Raw genomic sequence first — 12500 nt, 5'->3', positions numbered from 1 at the left:
AGGGCTTTTGCAGGGGTTTGAATGAGCAGCATATTTTAGGATAAGTAACACGATTCTGATGCAGTATATTTAAAATTTTGGCAGTACGAGGGCATCCTAAAATGATCCTCATTGCTTCGTTCTGCAGTTTTTCCAGCCCTCCAATCTTCCAGTCAGACAAGAGCAAGTAGTGGCGCAGCATAATCAACCAATGATCTAATATAAGCAAGATACATCATTTTCACAATTTTAACATTAGCACCATACCTGGGGTGAAACCCAGCCACAACTCTAAGTGCTCTTAGTCTTTCTTTGTATTGGCGACAAAGTCTTGTTACAACAGGTCCAAGTAGTGGAACCTCAAAGCCTAGATACCTGTATCTGCTTACATATTCTAGAAGAGACCCATCATGCAACTGGATCTGACGAACTGTGCCTCTCTGTCGAGGAGGACGCCTATTGAGTATCTGTTTTATCAGTAGAGATTATCAACCCCCAGGTCCTGACACGAGGCTAGTACATGATTAAGAATGTTTTGGGTGTTGGAGAATCCGGTGGTGTGAATCATTATATCAGCAAAACTAATCACAATGATGGGGCTGACTAGGCATAGCATTAAGTAATGCATTAATTAGAATATTGAACAGTGTGGGACTGAGCACACCTCCCTGTGGGGTTCCTAATTCAAAGTCTTTAGTTACACTATGTCCCTGGAACAACACAGACTATTTTCTGTTTGACAGGTAGCCTTTAATCCAGCGGAGAAGCCATCCTCCAACATCCTTTGTGGCAAGTTCACTAATGATTACATGTCGGTTGGCTACATCGAAAGCGGGTTTAAGGTCAAGGAAGGTAGTGTATGAGCTGTCAGTGTGCAGAGTGAGAAAGGTGGCTATGCAATGATGCACGCTCCTTCCATGCATGAAACCATGTAACCGGGGAGACAAAAATGGTTTGATTCTGTACATGAGACGATTAAGAATCATTCTCTCAAATGTTTTACACAAGCAGCTAGTAAGAGATATTGGGCGAAATGCATTTTGTTGATTGGGCTTAGGAATTGGAATGATGAAGCTGTTGGTCCAAGATTGAGGGAGCTCCCCAGTTACATAGCTCATGTTATATAATTCAAGTAATGGATTACCTGGTACTCGACACAGCAATCTGAGTATGTTGTAAGTAATACCATCCTCACCAGGCGACGTGGAGTTGCCCTTAGTGCTGCATCAAGTTCATAATTAGTGAAAGGAATGTTGCAATCATCTGCCTTGCTGAGCATAAAGCAAACAAGTCTCTCCCTTGCATCATATTTGTCATTTAATTTTGCCTGTGTGGTACTGGGAAGATTATCATAGCTAGATGTAGCAGCCCAAGCACTGACTAACTCATTCGCCCTATGTAAGGGATGAGGGTGCGCGATCTGCCCAGTTCTGTTACCCTTAATTCTATTTATGTCCCTCCATGCCCGGCTAAGTGGGGTGTGAGCATTAAGACAGTTGATAAATTTTTCCCAGTGTTTGCCGCAGCTCTGTCATACGCTCTCTGGCAGCAGCAAGGGCAGTTTGGAAGAGCCTCAGGGAAAGGCGAGGGATTTTTATCAGAAGAGGGGAAAGGAAGAGGCAGTTTCAAAATGGGATTTTAAATTACCTTGAGGGTCAACTACAAGAATGCTATATGGGATGGGGGGGGGGGTGCATATCCGATGGGTGAGATTGAGGGTTTGAAACAACGGATTAGGGATATTCAAAAATCGCAATTTTGATGTTGCAAGGGTTGCAGGGGGCCTTGATGAGGTCGTATGGGGGGACCGTCCGTCGGCGTATGTCTTGCGGGAGCAGGGGACACGTCGTAGGGCAACAGAGGTGATGAGTTTGCGGGTACAGGAGCAATTGGCGGGATATAGTCAGAGGCAGGTGCTTTCGTCTACAGAGGGTATGGGTTATGTGGATGCGTGGTACGAGAAGAATGGCAAAAGTGTGGGGGTTAATTTTGAGGGGTATGTGGGGTTGTTCACATGGAAAATATCCTGGAGGCACGGAAGGTGAATTCGAAAGAAGCTGTAGATAGGGTTTTGGGTAGATTAGCGGGTTTGCGTACAGGTTTGACTGCGCCAGCGTGCTATTGTGGTGAATGTGAAACCGTATAGTAAGCTATGGCATGTGGCAGGTATATATCCCTTGGAAACATGTGATGAGAAGCGTCTGTTGAAGCGTGTCACTATATTTGGGGTTCGGGTTGTGATTGGTTGTCGAGAGATGATGTGTGTTTACCGGTACACCAGGGAGGGCTGGGGTTAATGGCGCTGCATCTAAGGTTGTTGGGTATGTACATTAAACACAGTTATTTGAGGGAGGGCAGAATCACAGGTACAGGTTTGGCATGGGTGAGAAGGGACTTGGTACGTTGGGCGAGGGGTAGGGATGTTCAGGTGTGTGAGGGAATGTTGAGGTTGTGGTGTTATGCAAGGGAACCCTGCGGGGTTAAGATAGGAACACTGGCTCGGGTGGGTGGTGGGGAGGTAGTTGCTAGGGTTGGGGGTTTGTATCCGATGTATGCATGGAGTGATATATGGGGGCGCCTGCATGGGTTGCGATTGAAGGCTGTGGTGCGGGAGGTAATGTTTAAATTTCTCCATAATATATTGCCGTCGGGGGAGGTATTAGGTAATAGGCGTGTGCAGGAGGGACGGGAATGTGGCTTGTGTGGGGGTATTGACACTGTTTTCCATGCAGTATATTTTTGTGAAAGGTTGGAACCAGTGAGTGGGGTTTAGCAGGATTTTACGTATGGTGGGTGGGGGTGGTATTTCTGTTCTACGGGCATTAAGCTTGGATGTGGGGCGGGGGGTGCCGGTACAAAATGCGATGGGTTATCTGGTAGCCGACTTGGTGTATACGTCGTGGGTTTTACGGAAAGCGCCGGTGGGGGAGCGAATTAGGGCCCTGGCAGCGATATTTTATGGGACACAAAGGAGGAATAAGGATATCACTGGGAATAGATGGTATTCCAAATTTTCAGATGGATATCGTAACTTTAGAGTGGAGGACTTATGGGCATTACAAATTCAGGGGACGTGACGAGGCTGGCTTCTTGAGGAAGGCGCGGGCGTGATTGGTGCATTTGGAGGACAAGAGGTGTAATGCGAGTTGTGGGGGTCAAGTGAGTGGCTTGGTGTCAGGGAATTTTTAATGACGTGTTATGCGAAGTGAGGGATTGAGAAACTTGTATGAGTATAGTGGAGCTTTAATTTAGCAAGGTATGAAGTCTGGTACTTTATATGACTGAGCGTCTTGTGTGCAAGATGACTGAAGGTTCTTATTATGCTAATGTATCATTTTTAACAAATGTACTTCCTGTGTCTTGCAGGGTGTGGCTATGTATGAAACTTGTTTAAGAAAGCTTCTGTATTAAGATATGTTGATTTTTTTTTTTTGGATTTTATTGGATTTTAATTTTTATATATTATTTATACTTAGTACTTCTATGAAGTGATGGTATGTTTCTGTAGACTATTTTATTATGCTGTATTGTTATGTAGGGGTTTAATTACGCTTTTGGAGAGGTATGCTGTGTATGTATACCGCTGTATTCATTGTGGTTTTTGTACTTATGTTATACATGTGTTTATGCTTTTGTCTTTCCTGGGTTATGCAGGAATGTGGTTATGTATGAAGCGTGTTCCAGAATGTTTAATATTTTCAACCATGTTAATTAATGTTATTTTATAGTTTTGGTTATGATGGTGACGGCAGATACAGCTGTTGGGAATAGGGGGGGGGTTGTAGTGTGTGCTGTATTCTTATAGTAACGATTTGCACAGGGATGTTGCATACGGGTTGTTATAATGTTTCATTTCTAGTTTTCCATGAGCATCTGTTATGTCTGCATGTTAAACTATATGCTTCCTTGTGTTGCGATTTACGTTCTGTGTTTTGTTTTCATTTATATATTGTTATTATGGGTTCGAACCACTGTAATGTAACATCGTGTATTGATGTTTTGTATTATTATTTTGTTATAATGTTTTAAGTATTATAAAATATGTTGCTAAACATATATGCTATAGGTCTAGCTATGTGATTATATAATATCTATTGTGGTGGAGGAGATAGTGGTATATGATTTATTATAGCATGTCTTTTAGTGCATTTTTGTACTAGGATGACATATGTGGCCACAAAGCTCTTATCTGATTTTTTATTTATGCATGATGAACATCCTCGGTGGCTCCAAGTGTATATAGCGACTGTCGGAATGTTGAGCGATTCATATGGTGTACTGGGCTTATGAATTCTCATTTGGATACCTGTTTGTTAAGGGATGGTGGTTTTTTATATTTTTATTTTTTATGTTGTAATATTAAGTTTTAAATAAAATATAAAAAAAAAAAAAATATCCTGAACTGTACACAAATGTCTTTCCCACATCTTGTCGCCATTACCAGACCATTTTTAATGGGAGACGTACTTAGAAATTTTATGTAACAAGATCACAGTAAATAGGTGATAATATGCAGAATAACCACTGAAAAAAGTGAAATTCCTATCGATTTCGTAATTTCTAACATTATGAAGGAACTATAAAAACAAAAGGTTAACGAGACTAACACCCCCCCCCCTCACCCTCACAAGTAGGCAGTCAAGGATCCGTGAAACAGTTTATATTCTACCCAAGCATTAAGAATTAACTTTTCTAACGAATCATATTCAAGTTTTATTATAAATGAATCCAATTTGTATAACCCAAAAGCAATATTCATATTTTCAACACTATGATACTGATTATATTCCTCTCGACCATAGACTTGCTAGATAAAACTCATACTTTTGGAAACTAATTGGATGATTAAAGCTTTTAGCATTTTTTTTTTACCAGTATAAAGATTTTTAGAAATTCTATTTACCAGAATATTACCTTGCTAAGCTTTCTAAATCATGTGAATCTGGTTTTATTCATGTTGCCTTGAATGTGCAATTTTATCTTTACTAAAAAAAATTTTGAAGTTAGTTCCTCTGATGGTTATATTTGATTCTTGTGAAACACTAAAGTGTACAAAAAAAATGGATCGGAAGGTTAGTTTTAGCTGTTAACTTATTACCGTGCTCAAACACCTGCACCTCTGATTCACACCCATTGAGCGCTCTCCCACCTATCGATCTCTGCCCATCAGGCTGCCTGGCAGTCACACTTTCCTGTCAAATTATCACCACAATCACACTGCTAAACTACGTACATACGAACTTTACACAGTATGACCTAACATTACACTAACCTGGAGCTCTCGTCTAGCAATATCCGATTGTTAAACTCACGGAGAAAGCGTTAAAACCTGTCGATCAACAAAATGGCGAGATTTTAACGCGATGCTTGTATTACCTCTTATACCTGTGTAATTTGAGTACATGTAGGAGTGTTAATGGGCAGTTAGTCAACACAAGGAAATAGGGTCATTAAAGCCATTTCACAGGTACACTAAGGATTTAAAGAATTTCCGAGATTTAAGCATTTACTGTATATACAGTGCACATACTCCTCAGTGATTATACCTTGCCAGTCACAGCCATCAAAACTAATTATGATTTGATATTACACTGAGCGTCCTAACTCTGGCATTCGAAAACATTAATTCATAGTTTGGTTTTAAACTATTTTATTAACGGAAGTTATTAATCTGTGATGGTCAACGCAGAGACTAACAGCGGACCAGACTTGTTCATTCAAGCCGTTCATTTACATATGCATTAAACTATCACAAGTATACACAAAATGAGCGACACCAAGGTAGGGAGGGGCTGAAGCCCCCCTTTCCCCAAAAAGTCCAACAGCCCCTGAAAGCCCCTCCTAAATAATAACGCTGCTTCAAGACAAGTCCCACAGCCTCATCTTCCATCCCTTGCCTCCCCCCCCCACCCGCCTACATAAAACTTCTAGAACTACCCCTGTAAAAAAAAAAAAAAAAAAATGCGGTGTTCCCTAAAAAAAAAATGAAAAATAAACTTCATACAAAACACTTCCAGTACAAATACCCGCAGTGTTGTCTTCCTTCAGTACTAACCAAGGCGTCCTGCGCGAGTGTGTCATCACGAATTACATCAGCGTCTATATTGAACTCGATGTTCACAAGACTATCCATGTTGGCTAAGGTGCTCAGAACCTGCCCCAACACCTCACCACAGACACTGTTCACTAACTGACACTGCCTCTGCTTCACAAGGGTGTTCAAAACAGCGTTGTGAAGCCGCTTCGCCCAGTTCGCCTTCTTCCGAGTCTTAGCAAGTATCGAAACTTCATCGAGAATATATATACACCGATAGCTGTATGTATCTCAGGTATATATATATGAATATATATATATATATATATATATATATATATATATATATATATATATATATATATATATATATATATATATACACACACACTAAGAATTTACTTTAATCCTTATTTCAAAGGATTAAACTATTCTTGATTAGTGGTGAATAGGCTGTATACGGCCTTAATGACCCCCTCATATAATCGGTAGGCTTTAAACCCCATTAACCAACCATTAATCGACTCATCCATCCTCACGGGATATTTGGTTAAGTGTATAAGTTAATGTATGAGCTAAGTGTTTATGTTAATGTTTAACAATTTATTGTATAATTTAATAAGTTAATTGTTTGAAACCGAACGTAATATTGACTGTGTAAAATGTCTTGCATGCATCACTCAGTGTCTACTTAGGTACACCTGTGTACAGCAACACCTATTTACTATGCCTGTGTATCACACATTTTATCACCTATGTGCAACACTTATGTAACACCGATTTACTGCATTTGTGATTGTAATATTTTTACAAATAAAGCTTATATCTTACGGGTTTAGCGCTTTCCCGTAAACGGAACAGTATTATTTAAATGACATTTTTTTAACACTTCGGCCGTCTACCACCGAGGAAGTGTGACCCGAAAAAAGAAGAAACTTTAACCGTCATTCATTCAATCACTGTTTTGCTGTAACATCCCCTACGCTTCCTTCAGTGTGTAGGTACTGTACTTCCCACCACCAGGACCACATCCCCTACCCTTCCTTCAGAGTGCAGGTATTGTACTTCCCACCACCAGAACCACATCCCCTACCCTTCCTTTAGAGTGCAGGTACTGTGCTTCCCACCACCAGGACCCCACCCCCTACCCTTCCTTCAGAGTGCAGGCAGCAGCAAAATGAAGGAGAGAGAGAGAGAGAGAGAGAGCACAGCAGACACACGTCACCAGCATCTTCAGGAGCCCCACAACAAGTCAAATATTCAAGTCGTGTTTACCGATAATTCCGTCAATGTCAGTTGTTTGCCGGCTCGTCGGTGTGCGCTCCACTTCCCTCCAGAATCTCGCCGGATGTCCACTTTCCCGCCACGAGTCAGATTTTGGCGCCATAATCGCCTTCCTGCGTCCGAAAGCGTGACATTGTTTGTGTGTTTCATATCCTCAGTAACGACTTGTTTTGCTCTACGGAAAGCTTGGAGCAGCGTTAGGGATTCCGTGTCCTTATGATGTTCACTAAGTGCTAAGAAAAATTGTTTATTGGATCCATTTTTTCCCTTGATGTTTGCATTTCTTGAAGAACTACGAGAGAATGCCAAGACTCCGAACATGTGACATAAAGCTATTATTTTGCCTGACCAACTTCGTAAGGCTAATCTGAAAGGTTTACTCCATTGATAGATTATGACAATTTTTCCTTCTATGAAGAGCGATTGCCTTCTTAATGTTGCTACTGTCGTATAATCACTCTGATCTGCAGTGTTGTAGGTCAGTCTTGGTCAGTCAACGTCAGTTTCTTGTGTTATTGCAAGACACCGAATGATAGAGGAAACATGACGGTGCGAGGAGGAAAGTTCCGAGCGAAGACCTGTTAAGGCGGAAAGGCCGACAATCCAAGATGGCTGTGGACGAACTTGCTGGAGCGGAAAAGTGGGCACCGCCCAATTACCCGGACTGGCCGATTGTTTTCATTGTTATTCGTTTACCGACTAGCACGTCAACTGGGCAGGGAATTTTAGCCCTGTCTCATGAAGATACGTGTATGTGGTGCGTGTCTTGAAGGGAAAGAGATGCATACGTGGCGCGTTACTTTTGAAGAGAGAGAGAGGATGTCACAGAGAACCTTTGGCATTGATTCTAACTTGTTACTGAGTGGGAGGAGAGTGGTGTTGATTCGTATTTACTCTTCATTTTCAGTCACCGACATCCAATATTTGGATTTGCCAAGCGGGCAGAAGGAGGCATTGGATTTAGTGTGAGAACGCAGGGTGTGGTGAAACTGGGGAGCTGGAGGAGGGACGGGGAGATGGTGGGAAGAGGCGAAGAAGAAAGATTGGGAAAGGGGTGAAAGAGAGTGGTAGGCTCGGAGAGAAGATGGCAGAAGAGAAAATGGGAAGAAAAGGCCAAGAAGATGGTTCTGGATATATTGACCAGAAATCACAGAAGAGAAGCGAGAAATGGAAAACAATGGAGGCCCAGGATGAGAGAAACACGGAGAGTGGTGAGAGAAGATGAAGACCGGGAGAGAGGGAAGCGGTGGGTAGGGAGAGAGGGAGGGAGGGATACGGTGGTGACAGGAATAAGAGGGTGGGGCAAGAGGAGGGGTCAATCTTGTCAACACGATGGGATACGACGAGGTATATATAAAGAAGAGACTAACTCCGCTGATTCCATTCAGGTCTTCCAGCAAGCTCACTTCTCACATCGTTGTTACGAACACTGCTGAAGAGTGACACATGGAGTCTCATCCTTGGGACAACCGCTGCTGAACAGTGACACTCACGACCTCTCACCCTAGGGACGACCATTGCTGAACAGTGACACCCACGGCCTCTTATCCTAGGGACGACCACTGCTGAACAGTGACACTCACGACCTCTCATCCTTGGGACAACAACTCCTGAACAGTGACACAAACGGTGATAATACATTCCAGTCTTGCTTCTATAATGGAATGCCGCTCAAAAACAATTTTAAGAGCTTCGAGAGAGTAGTTCAAAGTGAGAGCGTGAGGCTCTCTGGATCTGGTATTGTCTCCAATATGACATCTCGTGGTGAGTAAGAGTGGTTTCAACATCGTTGTTTTGAATGACTGATGATGTTAAATATGCTATTAGTAACATCTCTAACATTTCTTCACATTTTGACTACTCACGGAACAGATAGAGTTTCACGAGTCATTTTCGTTATTATTATTATTATTACTATTATTATTATTATTATTATTATTATTATTATTATTATTATTATTATTATTATTATTATTATTATTATTATTATTGCTTTTACATGACATTGTTGGTCATGGTAAGGGCGATACTTACAAAGTAATGTTTGTTTATTACGACTATTACTAGGAGCATTATAAACACAAGTCGTAGTAAAACTAGTAACGTCAGCAGCGATAGTATTACTAGTAGAAATAGTTACTATAGTATCACCAACAGCAGCAATACAAGAGGTAGTTTTCTACCTCCTTCAAGGTCCTTGCATCCTTTTAGGACCCTCCTGCCTTGGGTTCGATCCCGTCCTTTTAGGACCCTCCTGCCTTGGGTTCGATCCCGTCCTTTAGGACCCCCTGCCATGAGTTCGACCCCGTCCTTTAGGACCCCCCTGCCATGGGTTCGATCCCGTCCTTTTAGGACCCCCTGCCATGGGTTCGATCCCGTCCTTCTAGGACCCCCCTGCCATGGGTTCGAACCCGTCCTTTTGGGACCCCCATGCCATGGGTTCGATCCCGTTCTTTTAGAATCCCCTCCTGCCATGGGTTCGATTCCGTCCTTTTAGGACCCCCATGCCATGGGTTCGATCCCGTCCTTTTAGAACCCCCTGCCATGGGTTTGATCCCGTCCTTTTAGGACCCCCATGCCATGGGTTCGATCCCGTACTTTTAGAAGCCCCCTGCCATGGGCTCGATCCCGTCCTTTTAAACCTCCCTACCATTGGTTCGAATCCCATGGTTCGAACTCCAACCGTTCTATGATTAAATTTTATTAGTATTGCCTTTAATATATATTGTGTGTTGTCTTGTAAGCAGTTACTTTGCTGCACACACTTTGAATTCCTCATTAATGTTCTGTTTCACCTTTCTGGTTGTTCTCTGTGTTCTTTTTCTGTTCTTCCTGTCTTTCGGGTGTTTGTATGCCTTCATCGTGAACTTTATGAGATTATTATAATTATTATTATTAATACCAGTAGCAGTAGTAGCAGTAATAGTGGTAGTAGTTGTAGTAATAGTGGTTGTAATAGCAGCATCAGCAGTAATAGTAGTAGTAGTAATATGTGACTATATTTCAGTAACACATGTAACTCACTATAATTGTGTTAGTCATTCATCTGAAGGTCGAGGCTCGATCCTCCATGCCCTAACCTCGATACAGAGAGGATACCTACCTTCACTCACCTATTTTCCTCCCAGTAGTAATATAACCAGGTTAACACAAGTAACAGGCACGTTAAGATAAGATTTTGTTCGGATTTTTAACCCCGAAGGGTTAGCCACCAAGGATAACCCAAGAAAGTCAGTGCGTCATCCAGGGACTGTCTCTCTTATTTCCATTGGGGTCCTCAATCTTGTCCTCCAGAATGCGACCCACACCAGTCAACTAACACCTAGGTACTTACTTGCTAGGTGAACAGGACAACAAGTGTAAGGAAACGCGTCCAGTGTTTTCATCCCTGCCGGGAATCGAACCCGGACCTTCAGCGTGTGAAGCGAGAGCTTTGCCAGCTAGGCCACGGGGCCCCCGTTGATTTAAATAAAGTGTAGAGACATGCAAACTGAATGAATGACACACACCGCAGACAGAGTATAGGCTAGGTGGACAAAGACTGCAAGCCTCACTCAAGGAGAAAGATCTTGGGGTGAGCATAACGCCGAGCACACATCAACCAGATAACTACTGCAGCATATGGGCGCCTGGCAAACCTGAGAATAGCATTCCGATACCTTAGTAAGGAATCGTTCAAGACACTGTACACTGTGTACATCAGGCCCATACTGGAGTATACAGCACCAGTTTGGAATCCACACCTGGTCAAGCACATCAAGAAATTAGAGAAAGTACAAATGTTTGCAACAAGGCTAGTCCCAGAGCTCAAGGGAATGTCCTACGAAGGAAGGTTGAGGAAAATCGGCCTGACGTCACTGGAGGACAAAAGGGTCAGGGGAGACATGATAACGACATACAACATAATGCGTGGAATAGATAAGGTGGACAGACACAGGATGTTCTAGAGTGGGGACACAGAAACAAGGGGTCACAATTGGAAGCTGAAGACTCAGACGAGTCACAGGAATGTTAGGAAGCATTTATTTAGTCAGAAAGTCGTCAGGAAGTGGAATAGCCTAACAAGTGATGTAGTGGAGGTAGGAACCATACATAGCTTTAAGACGAGGTATGACAAAGCAGAGCAGAGATCAGTGGCGGGGCTAGGAGCTGAGTCTCGACCCCTGCAAGTACAATTAGGCGAGTACACACACACCCACACTCACCCTAGCGACATAAAATACCGAGAGGAATCGACAAGGTGGATAGGGACAGGATGTTTCAGAGATGGGACACAGCAACAAGGGTCACAACTAAAAGCTGAAAACTCAGATGAGTCACAAGGATGTTAGGGAGTGTTTCTTCAGTCATATAGTTGTCAAGAAGTGGGACAATCTGGAGAGTGATGTAGTGGAAGCAGGATTCATACATAGCTTGAAGAGGTTCGATAAAGCTCATAGAGAGGGGAGAATTTGGACCTAGTAACAACCAGCTAAGACACACACACACACACACACACACACACACACACACACACACACACACACACACACACACACACACACACCTGAGAATAGCGTTCCGATACCTTAATAAGGAATCGTTCAAGACACTGTACACTGTGTATGTTAGGCCCATACTGGAGTATGCAGCAACAGTCTGGAACCCACACCTGGTCAAGCACGTCAAGAAGTTAGAGAAAGTACAAAGGTTTGCAACAAGGCTAGTCCCAGAGCTCAGGGGAATGTCGTACGAGGAAAGGTTGAGGGAAATCGGACTGACGACACTGGAGGACAGAAGGGTCAGGGGAGACATGATAACGACATACAAGATACTGCGGGGAATAGACACGGTGGACAGAGATAGGATGTTCCAGAGAGGGGACACAGAAACAAGGGGTCACAACTAGAAGCTGAAGACTCAGACGAGTCACAGGGACGTTGGGAAGTATTTCTTCAGTCATAGAGTCGTCAGGAAGTGGAATAGCCTAGCAAGTGAAGTAGCGGAGGTAGGAACCATACATAGTTTTAAGAAGAGGTATGACAAAGCTCAGGAAGCAGAGAGGGAGAGGACCTAGTAGTGATCAGTGAAGAGGCGGGGCCAGGAGCTGAGACTCGACCCCTGCAACCACAATTAGGTGAATTAGGTGAGTACACACACACACACACACACACACACACACACACACACACGTGGGTCCGTGGGGTGCAGACGTGGGTAACAA

The 12500-nt window shown here is 42.9% G+C and overlaps 2 protein-coding genes across 2 annotated transcripts in view; one reads left to right on the top strand and one right to left on the bottom strand.

The window, feature by feature from the left end:
- LOC128699491 (cyclin-O-like) overlaps positions 1-6193 on the bottom strand; it is a 36094-nt gene extending 29901 nt beyond the window's left edge. Inside the window, exon 1 of the mRNA XM_070098252.1 lies at positions 6035-6193. Within this exon, the coding sequence (XP_069954353.1) occupies positions 6035-6112 (78 nt within the window). The 5' untranslated portion in view covers positions 6113-6193. The remainder of the gene's footprint in view (positions 1-6034) is intronic.
- The window catches only part of LOC138854516 (uncharacterized), a 484295-nt gene that overhangs the window by 461594 nt on the left and 10201 nt on the right, over positions 1-12500 (top strand). The window lies entirely within an intron of this gene.

Source organism: Cherax quadricarinatus, chromosome 61 (assembly GCF_038502225.1).
Source record: "Cherax quadricarinatus isolate ZL_2023a chromosome 61, ASM3850222v1, whole genome shotgun sequence".
NCBI classification, from domain to species: Eukaryota; Metazoa; Arthropoda; class Malacostraca; order Decapoda; family Parastacidae; genus Cherax; species Cherax quadricarinatus.
Note: the sequence above shows the minus strand (reverse complement) of the source record. Positions and strands in the feature narration are given on the sequence as shown.